General features: G+C 43.4%; 1 protein-coding gene across 3 annotated transcripts in view; it reads right to left on the reverse strand.

Moving 5' to 3' along the window:
* Positions 1-389: 389 nt before the first annotated feature.
* Positions 390-19,692, reverse strand: part of LOC143930409 (uncharacterized) — a 110,153-nt gene continuing 90,850 nt past the window's right edge. For all 3 annotated transcript variants that reach the window (XM_077454712.1, XM_077454713.1, XM_077454711.1), the window contains exons 5-7: positions 17,965-18,189; positions 15,422-15,541; positions 390-11,082 (exon numbers count right to left, since the gene is read on the reverse strand). In XM_077454712.1, the coding sequence (XP_077310838.1) occupies positions 11,077-11,082; positions 15,422-15,541; positions 17,965-18,189 (351 nt within the window). In that variant the 3' untranslated portion in view covers positions 390-11,076. The remainder of the gene's footprint in view (positions 11,083-15,421; positions 15,542-17,964; positions 18,190-19,692) is intronic.

Raw genomic sequence — 19,692 nt, forward strand, 5'->3', positions numbered from 1 at the left:
GGCTTTTAGCCGCTTCGGTTGTAATGGGTTGATAGCCAATCGCCCGCTGGAAAAAACAGTACCGGGATGATGCCTGCAGGTGCGGGCATCATCCTGGTATACCCCCCCCGGAAGCCGAGTACGCACATCTGCGCACGCTTGGCGGGAACGGGTTAAAGCATGAATAGAGAAAAGTGATATGTGTACAGAATAATAATCCACAGTAACCAATCACAATAAATGTTACTGACATCAAACGAGTGCAAGATGGCTCCGAATTGGTTGCTCTGGGGTTTGCATTTGGTTTTGTGTGAACAAGCTCTTATTGTACATGGATGGCAATGACATGGATGACGCTTTTTGTTTGAATAGCATTTTAAATTAGTAAAATGCAGAACATAATATACAACTTTGGTATAAGGCCTTTATTATACAAGATTTTTATATAACAAATACAATGTAAAAGTACAATAATATACATTCATTTCTTCAGTGCATATGTTCTTACAAATTTGCCTAAAGGTTGGTGTTTATAGTGAGCAGAATTCTGATGCCAAAGAGGAACTTTAACTTTGCTCCACCACGCTTTAATGTAACTAAAATAGCATCAAAGCCCAGCACCAGCCAAAACTTTTTAATTTAGCTTTGGATAGAGTGGGAAAAGGGCAGAGCCACTGAATTTACCATTTTTTATTACCCTAATTGGGATATTTACCCTAACATTCTGTCCCAATGACTGTTAGTCAGTGGGACAGGAAGCGATTGTAGATTTCTCCAATAAGAACACAGTAAAAAATAATAATAATTGGTATTTAGTGTGGGGAAGGGTTAGAAGATCTGTCAGCTTTCTTTTTTTGACTGTACTTTACTTTAAAATTGTAACCAGGGATAACCACAGGAATAAAATGTGAGGAGTAAATCAGTTCACAGACTGACAGAACCTCTAACCCTGCCCCACTCTAGTGGTGTTGCTAGATTCCTGCATGTAGAGTATGTGCCCCAGGTCTCAAGATATGGGTGCTATGGGTCAGTGACCCCCAGTTTGCTATTGGTACTGTTCCACAGACTGTTGTCCCCCCTGACTAATAATGTTAGGGGACTTCTTCCATCTAGTGACTACTAATGCTGGGGCATTCTTCTACCAACTGACCAATACCATAATGGACATTCTTCCAACTGGTCACCAATGTGAGGGGCAGTACATTAATTACTGCTGCTCACCGTGTTGTGCAATACATACTCCTAACTGCTGTATCCTGTATGCTGTGATGCATATAATACTGCCCCCCCCCCCCCCACTGTAAGCTGTTCATTAGGTAACAAATTCCTGACCCCTGTACTTTATATACAGTACTATATTGAATGTTACATGTATCTGACCACTACACTCTATATATACACTATATTTGTTATATTTATTTATATTTATGTTATATTTTCCTCCTTCTGACCCCTGCACTCTATATGCTATGTTATAGCTCTTAGATTGCAAGCTCTAACAAGTAGGGCCCTCTGATTCCTACCGTATTAAATTATATTATAATTGTACTGTCTGTCTTTATACTACAAAGCACTTCGCAAACTGTTTGCCCTATATAAATGCTATAAAAAATGTTACATACTCCTGACCCATGCACTTTACAGACCAACAGTGCAGGACACTACATGCAGCATCTAAGGCCGTGAAATCTTTACACTCCTGTGAATTTATCAAAACTGGAGCAGCTGTGCATGGCAACCAATCAGCTTCTATCATTCATTTTTAAAGCTTAACAGAAAAAGCTAAATATGGAATTCTGATTGGTTACCATGCACAGCTGCTCGAAATACTGGCTGCTCCAGTTTTAATCAATGTTCACACTGACACACCTGTAGTTCTCACAGCCACTTTCACACGAGGCCCAGCTTGATATGGAACATATTGTATTCGAATAAACAAAATATATAGAAACTATTATATAGAAAGTAATAAAAAAATTGATTGACTTGTGTATTAATCTTTACATGTTAGTGCTGTTAGAAAAAAAATTCACATTAAAAGTAAGTGGCATAATTTAATTACAAATAATATGTCTATCTTGGCATGGTAAGAAATAATGCAAAGTAGTAGAAATAAAGTGGAACCTTGAATTACGAGCATAATCCGTTCCAGGAGAATGCTTGTAATCCAAAGCAGAAAAGAAGATAATTTGTTCCACATTGACTTCTACTGCATGCAATATCACATGTGGCCAGAGGGGGGGGGGGGGGCGCTGGAGAGACTCGGAGACTCCTCGGATGCACTTGGAAACCCTCGGAAAGGCTCTGAAACACTTGAGAACCAAGTATTTCTGAGGGTTTCTGAGTGTTTCCGAGTATTTCCGAACGGTTCCAAAAGGGCTCAGTGTCACCAGCACCCCCGCACCTCTGGTCAAATGCTGTACTGCACACTGCAGAGGCTTGAATATTGCTCGTTTTGCGAGACTACACTCGCAAACCGAGTCAGGATTTAAAAAAAATAATAGCTCGTATTTCTAAATGCTTGTTAACCGCGTTACTCGCAATCCGCGGTTCCACTGTATAGGCGATAACACTGCTGAATTAATTTTAAAAAGGCTAGCCCCTTGTCCTTGTCAAGTCATAGATCTCAAAGCATATAGCCAGCAAAAGTAGATTCCCACCAACTGTGCATACTTGGTCCGGGACAGTGTCTCATAAAGTATGACAAGGTTAAAAAACAAAAAGCAAAAGCATGCCCTCTTGAAAGAAATGGCAGGTGCCAGAATTCTATCTCCATTCTTAAACTAAAAGTGTGGAGGTCACAGTTAGTTTGAAAGTAATAGGGTGCAAAAGTTGCCATTATATGTAAGTATAAGCATTGTGACAGCCAAAGAACAACAGTTTACTATGCTTCAGTTATGAATGAACACAATGAGTGATCGATACAAATCACTTATTGTGTTCGTTCAGGAAAGCAAGAGGCTGGTAATTGTGACATTTACCGGACCCTTCCCCCTCTCTTCATCCTGAGGGATCCTACTGTGTGTTTGCAACTGCCAGTGGGAAGGAAAGGAGGGAAACCAGCAGCACTGTGGTGGTGGGGGCACACAGGGGGGCATGAGCAGCAGGTGGAAATGTATGGTGCACAGGGAGGCAAGTACTGGAACCAATCCCCTGTATGGCTCTCTGCAGTAACTGAAAGCCAGCAGGAGGGTGAGGAGAAGGAGAAGAAAGGAGAAAAATTCATACATTGGGATTGGTTCCATTAATTGTCCCCTTGCTGAATGTTAGCTCCCAGGCTGTCAAGCTGGTAACTTTTTCTGAAGTCGATGAACTAGAACAAACATGGAGGTAAGGCATGCCAACACTTTTCTACAACTCATTTAAGGCTAGGTTCACATACAGTGCCTTGAAAAGGTATTCATACCCCTTGAATTTTTCCATATTTTGTAATGTTAGAACCAAAAACGTAAATGTATTTTATTGGGATTTTATGTGCTAGACCAACACAAAGTGGCACATAATTGTGAAGTGGAAGGAAAACGATAAATGGTTTTCAAAAGTTTCTACAAATAAATATGTGAAAAGTGTGGCGTGCATTTGTATTCAGCCCCCTTTTACTCTGATACCCCTAACTAAAATCTAGTTGAACCAATTGCCTTCAGAAGTCAAATAATTAGTAAATAGAGTCCACCTGTGTGTAGTTTAATCTGAATATAAATACAGCCATTCTGTGAAGCCCTCAGAGGTTTGTTAGAGAACCTTAGTGAACAAACAGCATCACGAAGGCCAAGGAACACAGCAGACATGCCGGGGATAAAGTTGTGGACAAGTTTAAAGTAGGGTTATGTTATAAAAAAATATCCCAAGCTTTGAACATCTCAGAAAACACTGTTCAATCCATCATCCGAAAATGGAAAGAGTATGGCATAACTGCATACCTACCAAGACATGGCCGTCCACCTAAACGGACAGGACGAGCAAGGAGAGCATTAATCAGAGAAGCAGCCAAGAGGCCCACCGTAAATTTGGAGGAGCTACAGAGATCCGCAGTTCAGGTGGAAGAATCTGTCCACAGGACAACTTTTAGTAGTGTACTCCACAACTCTGGCCTTTATGGAAGAATAGCAACAAGAAAGCCATTGTTGAAAGGAAGCCATAATAAGTCCAGTTTGCAAGAAGAGAACAAAATTTAACTTTTTGGCCCCAAAGCAAAATGCTATGTGTGGCAGAAAACTAACACTACACATCACCCTGAAAACTCCATCCCCACTGTGAAGCATGGTGGTGGCAGCATCATGTTGTGGGGATTCTTTTCTTCAGCAGGGACAGGGAAGCTGGTCAGAGTTGATGGAAAGATGGATGGAGCCAAATACAGGGCAAACTTAGAAGAAAACCTGTTAGCTCTTGTACACACGGTCGGACATTCCGACGGAAAATGTCCGATCGGACCGTGTTGTTGGCTAATGCGGCCATGTGTGGGCTCCATCGGACTGTTTCTGTCGGAATATCCGACGGACAAAGTTTTAGAGCTGGGCTATAAAATTTTTCGACAACATGATCCGATCGGACTTTGTCCGATTGTTTGTAGAGAATTCCGATCGGACAAAGTGCCACGCATGCTCAGATCAAATTACAAGACCAAAGCTATTGACTCCTAGCCTGAACGTAGTCCCGTCGTAACAAAATAACGTCATCACATTACGTACGATCGTATTTTCCGACAACTTTGTCTGACCATGTGTATGCAACACCAGTTTCGGACAAAATCCGACGGATTTTGTTGTCAGAATGTCCGACCGTGTGTACAAGGGCTTAGAGTCTACAAAAGACTTAAGACTGGGGCAGAGGTTCACCTTCCAGCAGGACAAGGACCCTAAACATATAGCCAGAGTTACAATGGAATGGTTTAGATCAAAGCCTATTCATGTGTTAGCCCTTGTATACACGATCGGAGATTCTGACGGAATGTGTCCGATCGGAGCATTTTGTTGGATATTCCGACTGTGTGTGGTCTGCATCGGACTGTTTCCGTCGGACCAAATTTTCCAACTTGCCGGAAATATTTTCCGACAAAATGCTCCGATCGGACATACTCCGATCATGTGTAGAGAATTCCGATCGGACAAAGTGCCACGCATGCTCAGATCAAATTCCTACATCAAAGCTATTGGCTACTAGCCTGAACGTAGTCCCATCGTAACGAAATTATGTCATCACTTTCTGAAAGATCGGATTTTCCGACAACTTTGTCCGACCGTGTGTATGCAACAGTTTCGGACAAGATCCGTCGGACAAAATCCGACGGATTTGGTTGTCGGAATCTCCAACCGTGTGTACAAGGGCTAAGAATGGCCCAGTCCCAGTGAAAATTGCTGTTCACAGATGCTCTCTATCCAATCTGACAGAGCTTGAGCTAATTTGCAAAGAAGAATAGGCAAAAATGTCACTCTCTAGATGTGCAAAGCTGGTACAGACACCCCCAAAAAGACTTGCAGATGTAATTGCAATGAAAGGTGGTTCTACAAACTATTGACTCAGGGGGCTGAATACAAATGCACCCCACACTTTTCAGATATTTGTAAAGAATTTTAAAAACTATTTATAATTTTCCTACCACTTCACAATTAGCCTATGTATTGGCGTATAACACACGCCTCAAGTTTAGGAGGGAATTTTAAGGAAAAAAAACTTACATTTAAATGCCCATCAATGCAGCCTTATCAGTGTCCATCTGCAGCCTTGCCCTAGTGTCATTTGCAGACTTTAAAAATGGCACCGCCGAGATACAGAGCCGGATGTCCTGTGTATCTCAGCAGTGCTAGATAGTTCTCAGCGGCTTTCGGCTGCTTTTGCCGGATTTTGGCTGTTCTCGGCGGCTTTCAGCAGTTCACGCAGGACTGCAAGAGCCGCTGAGAGCCACGAGAACAGCCGAAATCTGGCGAGAGTGGCCGAAAGCCGCAAAAACGGCTGACAGGCTCACAATTGCCGGGGATTAGCGTATAACACACACCCACGATTTCCCCTTGATTTTAAGGGGAAAAAGGTGCGTATTATACGCTGATAAATATGGTATGTGCCACGTTGTGTTGGTCTATCCCATAAAGTCCCAATAAAATACATTTAAGTTTTTGGTTCTAACATGACAAAAGTTGGAAAATTTCAAGGGGAATGAATACTATTTCAAGGCACTGTATGTGCATACGATGCAAGTAGAACAGCCCCAGGAGTGTCCAGGGTCCATCATCCACAGGTAATTGCTGCATATCTGATTACATGCAAAAAAAGCTATACACCGTCAGGGTCATTGCTTTGTATGGGGCTTCCTGCTGCAGCTGTTTGCAGGAAACCCCACTGAGTCTCCTGCAGGAAATTGTAGGCCTCAAATGCAGTGTGAACAAGGCTTATATAAAAAAATATATTGTGGCTTACCAGTCATTGAATGTGGCGTTTTTTGGTTTTTAAAGTTTTACCTTCATTGTTACCTGGTGAGCCTACCAGTAACACCCTTCCTGTGTGGAGTGACAACACTCACTGTACTACTACACCTATGGAGTTCCGTTGTTACCCTGGAATATGACTACAGATTGCTTCCCCCTTTTCTTCTACATAACTATATTATATAAAGGGCGGGGGGGGGGGGGGGGGGGAACTAATAGGAGTGCAACACAAGCAGAAAGCAGGAAGTTGTCAGCTCATTGGGTTTCTGTCAGGAACCACCGATACTTATTTGCACTTATCAAATAGATATTAAAAAAATGGTATATTTACGAAATCAGAAGGGAGAAAATAAGAGAAGTTCATTGTAAAGGTTTTACATACATTTTAAAGGACAATTGCACACCTCCCAACCTTTTGAGATGGGAACAGGGAACACCTATTAGCAAAAGTATGTAGGCATGGGACACACCTTCTGCCACGCCCCCTTAGAGGAAAATTAAACAAAAAAAAAGGTTAAACCCACAAGTTTTTTTTTTGAACCACTATTAATACTTTATACTATAGGCGTTGCCAGGGTGTGGCTATCAAGGCTGGAGCCCTGAAAGTGGAGCCCATAGCCCCGAGTCTCAGCGGATTGCAGCTCTGGCGGGCAGCATTGGAGGTGGAGGAGAGATGAGTGGGCAGACGAGCAGAGATGACACATCTCTCTCCGCCTGCCTGTCACCATTCTTATGCCCTCACAGCTTCAATGTGGGAGCGATGTGCGGCGGGGAGCAGAGAGATGACATCATCTCTCACTGCCCACCACACATCAGAGCTCTTCCACCCTCACAAAGCGGGCCTTTTAAATGTCAGAGGTGTGGCGGGGAGCAGAGAGATTATATCATCTCTCACTGCCTGCCCCACATCTACACTCTCCTGCCCTCACTAAATGGACCAGTGCAGCCAGCCTGCCACCAATGCAGCGACAATGCACATTTGGTGGCACTGCCTAGCATGGCAAGTGACAATCTGCAAATGGCGGCAGGTGAAGTGGCATGTGACAATCTGCAAATGGTGGCAAGAGACAATCTGCAAATGGTGACAAGTGATGTAACAATCTGCAAATGGTGGCAAGTGACGTGGCATGTGACAATCTGCAAATGGTGGCAAGTGACATGGCAATTGACAATCTGCAAATGGTGGCAAGTGACGTGGCAAGTGACAATATACATCTAGTGGCAGCTGACGGTGGCAAGTGAAAAGCCCTTCATTATATATTACAATTTAACAATAGAAACAATGTACTTCCATCACCCTGACACCATATCAACCATGGTGCCATGATGATTGAAATGCCAAACCAGCCTTGCTTTGCCCACAAAATTGCTTACCACCGACTTGGTCGGAACACCTGCGCATCCCTGTCCCAGAAAACACAGCCCTGCACAAGCCCCATGTAACTGCTCTGTGCGAACAAAGTCAATCAATTAAAGAGGAAGTAAACCCTGATGGGTTTACTTCCTCTTTTTTTCCCTGCAAAGGTAAAGCATAATGGACTACTATGCATCGCATAGTAGCTCATTATGTGTCACTTACCTGACACAGGAGCCAGCGAAGTCGCCGCTGTCCCCTGTAGTCCGCCGCATCCATGTTGCTTGTGGCGTCTCGCAGCTCCGACGAATCACAGCGGCGCAACCGCGATGACGTCACTCCCGCGCATGCGCACGGGAGTCGCGCCTCGCAGCTCCGCCGCTGTCATACGGCGAAGCCGCGATGACGTCACTCCCGCGCATGCGCACGGGAGTCGACAAATTTGGCAAATCCATTCTTGGATTTGCCGCATTTAGTGCGCCTACGCGCCGCTGTCTACGGCGCATGCGCCGTAGACAGCGGTGCCCATTTTCGGGCAAATATCTCCTAAACCATATAGGTTTAGGAGATATTGCTTGGACCTACAGGTAAGCCTTAATCTAGGCTTACCTATAGGTCCAAGTTGTTTGGAAGGGTTTACTTCCTCTTTAAGCCAGTGAGTAATTTGACCTTTGAGCATTCACCCATAACACAAATATGTTTTAGAAGACTTACTCTTTAAAGGAAAACTTTAAATAAAGGCATTTTGCATTTGGACCCAACAGATTAGGAACATCTCCTTGGTTTGTTTTTAGAGAGGTAGCTCCTCAGTGCAGGCACATGTGACAGTAGGATGAAGTACCATGAATAAGCACTGTGAATTAGCCCATAGAATGTGGTTACAGTGATTGAAATCCAACTCCACTCCATCTCCTTGAGTGGAGTTGGGTTAGAACCTCTGTCAGGTTTTTTTTATTCTTGGCTGTCTGCTCCATATTGGGGGTATTCCTGCCCTTTTCCTGTTCCAGTAAAACTCTGCCACTCGGAGAGAAAGTGAAGGGAAATAATTGGAAACAGGAATACAAACAGCAGTAAAATCTGACTTTGTTTCTGATCCTGTGTTTCTGTTGCTGTCTGTTCAATGAAGGGATTTGCCCTGATCAAGTGATGATGGGACAGGAAGTAAGAGTAATCTCCCCAATGGGCAGACAAGACAGCAGTAATACCTGACAAAGGCTCTAGCCCTTTCCCACTCAAATTAAAATGAAACAAGTTTTGGCTGACGTTGAGATTTAGTATAAAGGCCTAGCTCCCAACTGTCCCTGATTTCGAGGGACTGTCCCTGATTTGGAGCAATGTCCCTCTGTCCCTCTTTCCTCCTCATTTTGGTCTGATCCATATAGTTGTATATAAAATGCACTTTTTATCTTTCAAAAAGTGTTTCCCCAGTGCGAAACCTTTCATCCAAATTCTAAATTGCTGCATTTGTACAATTTGAAAGCCGATATAAAGGAATAGTAGTGGTAAAAAAAAAAGCCCTTGTGAATTAAATTAATCTTTTTCTTTGGTTAATTCTCCTTTACAGGAATTAATATATGTATGCCCCATGCCTACATACGTTTGCCGGTAGGTGTCCCTCATTCCCATCTCAAAATGTTGGGAGGTATGTAAAGGTCCCATTGAAGCTGAACTCCAAGCAGATATATAAAAAAACTAATTATTTTGTTAAGTTTTTATTTTAAAATTAGTAATATATTTTTCAAGGAAACTAGATTTCTTGCCCAGCAGCACTCAGATTGAGAGGGAAGGACAGCGATAGGAGCAGCTCAGGTGTGTTGCAGTATACATGTACTAACAAGGAACATGCTAAATGAGAGATATGACCTTCACCAGATGAGAGGACAACCAGCACTCTAAAGATATCTGTTTATTGCGGAAACAGCGTCACTTTCCAGTCACAGGCAGGTGAGCATGCTAAATTGCATAACTGCAGTAGGGAAACTTCAGGTCACCATGCTGGCTGTACTTTCTGGCAGGGCTGTAAAAATCTCAGAACTGGCTGGAGAGAATTACAAATCCTTTGATGGATAAAACATTTATTTCGCCCATGTATTTAGCTGTCTGCGTGGAGTTCAGCTTGAAAGTATAACTAAAGGCATAACTTTTATATTTAGTTTTGGATAGAATGGAGAGAGTGCTTGTCCATTTTTCATTGCTCTGTGTCCCTGTTAGACCCCTTCCACACTGGGGCGTTTTTCAGGCGCTTCAGCATTAAAAAAAGAGCCTGTAAAGCACTTGAAAGAAGCCGCAATCCCAATGTAAAAGCCCGAGTGCTTTCACACTGAGATCCCTTTCACACAGGGGCGTTTTTCAGGCGTTTTAGCTTAAAAAAAAAGCGCTTGAAAGAAGCCGCAACTGAAATCCCAATGTGAAAGCCCGAGTGCTTTCACACTGAGGCGCTGAGCTGGCAGGGCGTCAAAAAAAGTTCTGCAAGCAGCTTCTTTGCAGCGCTTTTGGAGCGATGAATACACCGCTCCTAAAGCACCCCTTCCCATTGAAATCAATGGGAAGCGCCTGCAAACGCTTTTGGCAGCAGCGTTTTGTGGGCGCTTTTAACCCTTTATTTGGCCACTAGCAGGGGTTAAAAGCGCCCCAATAGCGCTCAAAAAACGCTGGTAAAGCACTGCTAGTTTAAGCTGCGTTTTACAAGCGTTTTTCGGGTGCTGACATTGTGAAAGGGATCTCAAAGCACTTGGGCTTTCACATTGGGATTGCAGATGAGGCTTCTTTCAAGCGCTTCACAGGTGCTTTTTTTTAAAGCTAAAGTGCCTGAAAAATGCCTGAAAAACACCCCAGTGTGAAAGGGGTCTTAAGGAGATTCACCCTCTCCATTTATCCTGTTTACCATTATCATTGAAAGTAAAAGTAATGCCAAATTTTGGGTTGCCCCCAGTAAAGTAATAGATTGGAAATGTTCCTAAGGGGACCCCAATGAATGTCTTTAATTTGCAGGGATTTCCTCTCACTTCCTGTTTAGCTATGAGACAGGAAGTGAAGGGAAATCTCCCCAATGGGACACAGATGGTGGGAAAAAAAATAAAAAATTCATGGGGGTTATAACCCTCCCTTACTCTATTCAAAATGGAAAAAAAGTTTTGCCTATAGTTCTCCTTGGACCTTCTGATTTTACCACAATTGCATTATTTCCTGGACAGCATTATTGGTTCAATAAGTGGTTTCACTTGTTGCTGGGAGTTGCTTTTAACATAGAGTGCAGGATAATATGGGTGGCTTCTTTTCAATGTCCTTCCTGGAGTTATTCTTCTATTCCTCATCAGCTGAAATTCATCTCTACAGAGAAACAAACAAAATATTATAACAATTATGTCTCAACTCCATCTCCTTACAGGTCTAAATTCTGCAGTGCTTCAAGTGGTTGTAAACCCTTTACAACCACTTTATACTACAAGCAAACATATAATTGGACTTACCTGTAGCTACACTGGATATCGCCCAACCCTGCACGGTTTAGGAGATATCTCTGTATTTGCGCATTTAAAGAGGAGCTGCACAAAAAAAAAAAATATTAAAAGCCAGCAGCTACTAATATTGCAGCTGCTGACTTTTAATAATATCACACTTACCTGTCCCAGGTTCCAGCGATGTCGGCGGCAGATGACGAGCGATCGCTCGTCTCGCTGCAGCCACCGCCGCCATCCTCTGTCAGGGAATCGGGAAGTGAAGCAAGAGGGCTTCACTGCCCGGTTCCCTACTGCGCATGCGCGAGTCGCGCTGCGCTGGTTCCCCGCTGTGTCTCTGGGAACTGTGTGTTTCCCAGAACACAACGGGGGGGGGGGGGGGGGGGCGGAGCCATGCGGCGGTGGGCGGAGCCATGCAGCGGTCTGGCCGGAAGTGGGTGCAGTTACCTGGATTATCCAGGTAACTGCACCCCCCTCCCCCCGAAAAGGTGCCGATTGTGGCACCGGAGGGGGGGAGGGATAATACTAGCGGAACTTCCCCTTTAGGGTGAAGAACCGCTTTAAGCAAACTGAAGCAACGGCACGTTTTGCAGGTTTTTTATTTTTTTCAAAGGGGTTTAAAACCACTTTCATTTTTGGGCTGCACCCAACATCAACACATTACGTAAAATTAGATTAGCAAATATGTGCCAAATATGACTTTTCTTCCTCTTTGGGGTCACCGGGTACCGTAAAGCCCCCCCCCCCTCCCACAGAAATTCTATTGGCTGACATCCACATACATAATACATTTTCTATTCATTCCTATTGATTCATGAGCTTAAAGAGGAAGTAAATTCTGATGAGTTTACTTCCTCTTTCATTCCCTGCAAAGGTAAAGCATAATGGACTACTATGCATCGCATAGTAGCCCATTATGTGTCACTTACCTGACACAGGAGCCAGCGATGTCACCGCTGTCCCCTGTAGTCCGGCGCATCCATCTTCTTGTTGGGTCTCGCTGCTCCGCCGCTGTCAGTCGGCGAAGCCACGATGGCGTCACTCCCACGCATGCGCACGGGAGCCGCCACTCACAGCATATCGCCATTGACCGTGGCACGCTCAGTGCGCCTGCGCAACGCTGTCTACGGCAGGGAACCTTAAAAAAGGTCTAAGGGAACCTTAAAAAAAAATAAAGGTATAGCATGCACGCCTCTGGGGCAGTCCATGTATAAAACCTCTTGTTTTTAGAGAATGTAAATTATGATTTTTAATTCCCCTGGTGGAGTCTATTTAACTGGGAAATTTGGATAAACTACATTGGTATTCATTGTTGTTTTATTTTAAAACTTTATTGTGTATGTGAATCATGAATATAATTTCATATATGTTGCGGTATACATGTAGACACTGTTTTCCCATAAAAGGCTGTTTACTTCCTCTTAGGGCCCATTCACACTGTGATTGCAGTAACAGCACCTGAACAAAGAACTAACATGAGTTTTAGGCTGGGTTCACACTGCTGCGGTGACGAGATCGGATGTGATTCGCACCGCACTGCAGTGCAAATCACATCCGATCTCTATGCGATGCGAGTTCAGCCATACAGATAGTATGGCTGAATTCGCATTGCATCCGGCCCCAAACTCGCACAGGACCCTTTGTTTGGTCCGCAGCAGAATCGGATCGCATGGGTGTTCACACCATGTGATCCAATTCCTGTCCGAGTTTGCAGATCGCACTGCGATATGCAATCTGATCTGGGTGTGTCATTAACTTTTCACTGACACTCCCAGCAGTTCACATAGGGCAGTGTGAACTGCTGCCAGGAGGCATGCGATGCGGGAACCCACAGCGGATTGGCAGCGTTCCTGCATCGCAGCAGTGTGAACCCAGCCTTAGGCTCGATTCACATTAGCGCGTTTTTTGATGCATTTTGCAGAAATGCAAGGAAATTTTTTAACATGGGTTCCTATGGAACATGTTCACATCAATGCATTTTTGTGCCTCTGCGTTTTTGGAAAGGGTCGGGGACTTTTTTCATGCAAAATGCAGCGTTTTGCATGTAATAGAAGTCAATGGACCTGCATCAAAAACGCAACGTTTTTGCAGCGATTTGTGTTTTTTTTTCACTGTGTATATATCTGGTTACTAAGCAACCACAGTGTAAAAAAAAGAAAGAAAAAAATGCAAAACGTGGCAAAATCGCTGTAAAAACGCGTGTCCAAAAACGCGGGAAGCACCGCAAAAACGCTCAAAAGCAACATGCATAGATGTGAATCGAGCCTTAGTGCAATGTTCTGCTGAAAATGCTGCTTTCATTATTTTTGGTCCATGGTTTAAATAAATGGATTGCCTTAATGCAAAGCACAATGATGCATGACACAATGCTTGTTACCATGTGTGCATTTACCACACTGCAGCAGACCAGGCTGCTGTTAATAGACTAATGGCTTGTACACACGATCAGACTTTCCGACAACAAAACCATGGAATTTTGTTCGAAGGGTGTTGGCTCAAACTTGTCTTGCATACGCATGGTCACACAAATGTTGGCCAACAATTACGAACGTAGTAATATACTAGATGTACAACGTGGTTTTTCAACTCTTTAGCGCCACACTTTGGGCTCCTTCTGTTGATTCATGCTTTTCAGTTTGTTTCTGAACGGTCGTTCGTCAACCAGACATGTTGCGTAATTGAAGGAGATGACGTGTTATTTATTGGCCTTGGAGTTATTGCTTTGACATTATTATTTTGGTTGAATAATGATTTGATTTTGTATATTTTCTATATTTTTGGATGCATAGAATGTACTTTTTGGTTAAGTGCTATTGGCAGATAGCATGTCTAATTTTATTCTTTTATTTTTTTAATGCACAATAAAAAAAATTGTGTAGAATATCACTTGGTTATGTGTTTTACTTCAAATGACAGTTTGGCAGTAGGCAATTACGTTTTAAAAAATACAATGTAAAATTGACAAGGGACACCAACATAGTTGTATCTTTGATCTTAAAAACTACAGGATAATGGTGTTGTGGTAACTTGCACAAATAAAAAAACAAAAACATAATATTATTCTTGATATCACTAGAAGAAAAAGGCCTTTGAAACTTAATTTGCAATAACTCCATCAGTATCACCAACAAAGCAGCTTCATTATTATCCCATTAAAGAAGAAGAGAATTGTGCGCTGTATTTGGAGATTTCATAATTTGCCACGTCATGAATGCTAATTCTCCATTACAAACTCTAGTTTACAAGACCGACCACTTCTGCTTCCGAGTATGCGTGTTTGTACTTTGGACTTTTGTCTGACGGACTTGTGTACACACGATCGGAAATTCCGACAACACTTGTGCATTTGTTGGCAGAAAATTTGAGAGCATGCTAGCCAACATTTGTTGGAGGAAAGTCCAACAACAAAAGTGCGATGGAGCATACACACTGTCGGACTTACCGCCAACAAGCTCCCATCCAACATTTCCCATTGGAAAATCCGATCGTGTGTGCGCTGCATTAGATGCACAGCAGTAATAGGGATCTTGCAGTTTGCCCACTAAGTGCATAGTTTGCACCCCATACTAGAAATTACTTTTCACTCACTCATCTCCCGTTCATTCTCTGGAGCCACAAAAAGAAGCCCAGTCTACGTTCTGGGTTGGAGCTTACACAGGGCCAAGAATTCTCCATATACAGCCAGGCTCGGGCTTGGTGATTGCTCACTCAGGTACCAATCACTTTGGAAAAAGGTTAGAGAGAGTCACATGCTCCCCCATACATGGACATATTGGGTACCTCACAGAGCTGACAGGTTAACAGGGCAAATGAGAGGAGAGATGATCCAGTTAAGTGTTTACTTAGCTCAATTTTCTTTAGGGCAGGGATATGCAATTAGTGGACCTCCAGCTGTTGCAGAACTACAACTCCCAAGAGGCATAGCAAGACTGACAACCACAAGCATGACACCCAGAGGCAGAGGCATGATGGGTCTTTAAATCATAGGAGTGTTGCATATATGCATGTATACATGTGCTAAAATACTGACCAACAATGCAGATTTTATACGCAGTGCAAGTTTATGTGCCTGTGTGTACAGGCCTAATAACTATTTACAGGCCTATTAAAAACAATGAGCTGCATTTAGATCAGTAAGAAAAAACACCTGAATGCCTAAAAACGTGTTGTGCATCCTATAAGCGTATTTACATGTAAGTGTTTTATTTTACCAGCAAACTGTATCCAGTGGATTTCAGCACTTTGTCAGACACTATTGTCATGAAGCAAGAGATGACCAGTCCAAGCAGAGAGAAGAGCATTATTATAATGTTCACTGACACCCTCAGTCTCTGTCAACAAAAAAGACAAGCATTAAATGGATATTAAAAAAAAAACAAGAGAAGGTAAATCTTAATAATTAAAAGGGAAAGAGTAGAAGAAAGGGGAAATAGCCAAAAAAACAAAAAGGCCAAGGCAAGTGAAATGGCTGAAGAAGACACCCTGGCAATAAACAGGTGAGATGGTAAAACCTTCTATTTACATGAAGAGTAAGTAAAGCTTCTCTCACATGAGTGGACCAATCAGCTCTGCCTGCTTGTTTTTCAGGTGGACCAGATCAGATCACCCACTGTTCGCTATGGGGAGGCGCTTGCATCCGATTACCCAAAAACAAATGAATGGGGATCCATTCCCCATCCGTATAGCAGACCTCTTCTGTTTACATCCGACCACCCCATAGAGAACAGCGGGCTGTGTCCGTGTCTGCTCTTTATAGTGGAGCAGACATGTGGGGATCAGAGGACACATCCCACGCTGAGCAGGTGGATCTGCTTCATGGAGTCCGCCTCGTGTGAAAGGGGCCTTAGTCCAACCATACCCTGTTTCCCCTAAAATAAGACCTAGTGTGATTGTCAGTGATAGCTGCAATAAAAGCCCTACCCCCCAAATAAGTCCTAGTTAAAGTCCTTGTAGGTCTTCTTTTCAGGGTAGGGCTTATTTTTGAGGAAACGGGGTAGGGCTTATTTGGGTGGTAGGGCTTATATTGCAGCCAACACCGACAATCAGGCTAGGTCTTATTTTAGGGGAAACAGGGTAAGTGACATTCCAATCAAAGGTGGTGATCAGCTGCAGAACTGATTCTGGCAGCAGAGGAGTCCCTGCAGTCAGAATGCAATAGCATAGCAGGGAGGATTCCTCCATCCACCTAGCCTGTGTGAATTGGGAAATCTGCCTTTTGGCTGATAGAAAAAAATGTAATCATCTGTGACCAGCCTATAACACTACCCTCTCCCTAGGCTGAGAATGCTGCTATCCAAAGGTGTAAGCTTTACTATTTCATCTAGAATGCAGACACTGTAAGACCGAAAGTGTGTTACTGGCTGAATTACCTGAATTACCCGATGAAACAAAGAAAAGAAGACTAAAAAGAACATTTAAAAATTGGTATATTACAATATATTACATTTTTGTTTTTGGGTCTGCGTGTTTCCCCTACTGCATTGCAATCACACTATGTTTGCAATCCGCTGCGGGTGTCAACACAAAGTTAACAACACTCTAAACGCATCGCAAACGCAGAGCGATTTGCCTGCACTGGATCACATGGTAGAAAATGAACATGTCATCCAGTTGCAGTGCAGCTCCAAAAGGAAGTGCCTGCACTTCTTTTTCTGGCCCCCAACCGCTACCTCTTTTTGCTGCAGAGGCAGGGGTGTATACATGCCAAGTCCAAAATGCTTCGCTTCATGGCTGGTGCAGGAATTATAACCCCTGTCGAACATGGGCCATTCAAATGAATGGTGCTGCTCTGTGGCTAGTTACTGTGGGGTTGAATGGGTTAAAGCAGGTGATGAGGAGGCAATTCAACACTTCCTCACTGTCAAATACTCTCTGATTAAAACCCTAAATCCCTTTCCGTGCAGTCTTGGCTGCCCTGGAGATAAATGAAGAGGAAGAAGTCTACACATTCAGTGAGTGATTGGTGGCGATGGTACACTGTGTTCGAAAAGGGAAGGAAGGGGACAGTAAATATGCCCCCCCCCCCATTCTGTACCCAATCTTCCTGTGCCATGCAACAGCTGGAGAGTAGGAGAAGCCGGCAGCCTGCAGGAAAGGGACACACAGGGGGATCGGAGCAGTAGGAAAGGAGCTGAGGAGTATGGAGCAGTGGAAGGGCTGGGAGGCACAGGTACTTGAACATGTGCCCCATGGCTCCCCCTGCAGAAGCTCAAAGCCAACAGGAGGGAGAGGTGGGGAAGCTGCAGCAGGTGGAGAGTAGGAGAAGCTGGAAGCCTGCAGGAAAGGGACACACAGGGGGATCGGAGCAGTAGGAAATGAGCTGAGGAGTACAGAGCAGTGGAAGGGCTGGGGAGGCACAGGTACTTGAACATGTCCCCCACCACTTCCCCTGCAGCAGCTCAAAGCCAACGGGGGGAGAGGTGGGGACGCTGCAGCAGGAGACACGGTGTACTGCGCAGGGCCCGGCCAGCTTCACAGTGCACTATGGATCACTCCATCTGTTTTACAGCTTCACTGTTCCCGAGCAGCAACTGCAGCAGCAGCAGGTACACAGGGGTGCTCTCTAGGGGTGGATTTAGACCCCCCTTAACACCCCTTATCTACACCTCCACAGCTCCTACATTGTATTTTGCCAAGTGCATATGATTAAATGTTACATTGACAATCAGGGGACCATTTTTTTTACCAGTGATAAATATAACAAGTTGTTTAGTTTGAATGAAGCCAGTCACATCAGTGACTCTACCATACTTACCATAACAATATCTGTGCTACTACTGTAATAATTATAGTAATCATTGTAATTGTTATAATTGTAATTCCTTTTTTCATCTTCAGTGTTTTGACATCCATTATATTCTTTTTCACCTGGTCTAATCCAGCAAGCCTGTGACTCGTAGTATGTCTGAATGGTGAACAGAATCAGCCCAACTGCTGTAACCACAATACTGATGATGTTGCAGCTCATGCACACCTTTACCTGCAACAAAAGACAACATTTTGTTACTAAAGCAACTCTGTGTTCAGAATAGGAATGTAAAGAACACCCTGCAAAAGAAGAGCATTAATTCTTATCAGGCAGGCAGTGACTCCGCTCTTTACTCCCTTGGAGAGCAACACTGACTGAAGATTATTCAGCATCTGACACGCTGCAGTTCTGTAACACTTATGCTGTGTACACACGAGCGCAATGTCCGACAAAAAAAGTCTGATGGAAGCTTTTCATTGTATATTCCGATCGTGTGTATGCCTCGTCAGACTTTTTTTTCCAAAATTCTGACGGACCTAAAAATAGAACATGTTCTAAATATTTCCGATGGTACCAGTTCCTATGGGGAAAACCGCTCGTCTGTATGTTGTTTTTCCGACGGACAAAAAACAGCGCATGCTATGAAGCAAGTACGAGGTGGAAGCTATTGGCTACTGAACTTCTTTTCTAGTCACATTGTATGTGCTGTACATCACCGCGTTCTTGATGATTGGAAGACAAATTGAAGACAGTTTCAGCGGAATTCCGTCAGAAAAAACGGTCGTGTGTACACGGCATAACAGGCCTGGTCTTTACCCCAGCTGGTGACTGAATAGTAAAGGAAGAGCCAGCTTTTCCCTTCCCAGTCTGAACTCTGCTGTACAGGGACTGCAAGAAGCTCATCCTAGGTCAAATTCAGGTACTTACAGTGCCTTGAAAGAGTATTCATACCCCTTGAAATGTTTTCAAATTTTTTCATGTTAAAACCAAAAACATAAATGTATTTTATTGGGATTTTATGTGATAGACCAACACAAAGTGATACATAGGGGTTCATTTACTAAAGGCAAATCCACTTTGCACTGCAAGTGTACTTGGAAGTAAAGTCACTGTAGATCCGAGGGGAATATGCAAGGAAAATAAAAAACAGTTTAGCTTGCACATGATTAGATGATAAAATCAGCAGAGCTTCCCCTCATTTCAGATCTACCCCTTAGATTTGGAGCGACTGCACTTCCAAGTGCACCTTTCGTAAATAACCACCATAGTTACATAGTAGGTGAGGTTGAAAAAAGACACAAGTACATCAAGTCCAACCCATGTGTGTGATTATATGTCAGTATTACATTGTATATCCCTGAATGTTGCAATTGTTTAGGTGCTTGTCTAATAGTTTCTTGAAACTATCGATGCTCCCCGCTGAGACCACCACCTGTGGAAGAGAATACCACATCCTTGCCGCTCTAACAGTAAAGAACTCTCTACGTAGTTTAAGGTTAAATCTCTTTTCTTCTCGTTTTAATGAGTGGCCACGAGTCTCGTTAAACTCCCTTCCGCAAAAAAGTTTTATCCCTATTGTGGGGTTACCAGTATGGTATTTGTATATTGAAATCATATCCCCTCTCAAGCGTCTCTTCTCCAGAGAATAAGTTCAGTGCTCGCAACCTTTCCTCATAACTATTATCCTCCAGACCCTTTATTAGCTTTGTTGTCTTTCTTTGTACTCGCTCCATT

Source organism: Lithobates pipiens, unplaced genomic scaffold, assembly GCF_037356315.1.
Source record: "Lithobates pipiens isolate NorthernLeopardFrog02 unplaced genomic scaffold, aLitPip1_a1.2 Scaffold_25, whole genome shotgun sequence".
NCBI classification, from domain to species: Eukaryota; Metazoa; Chordata; class Amphibia; order Anura; family Ranidae; genus Lithobates; species Lithobates pipiens.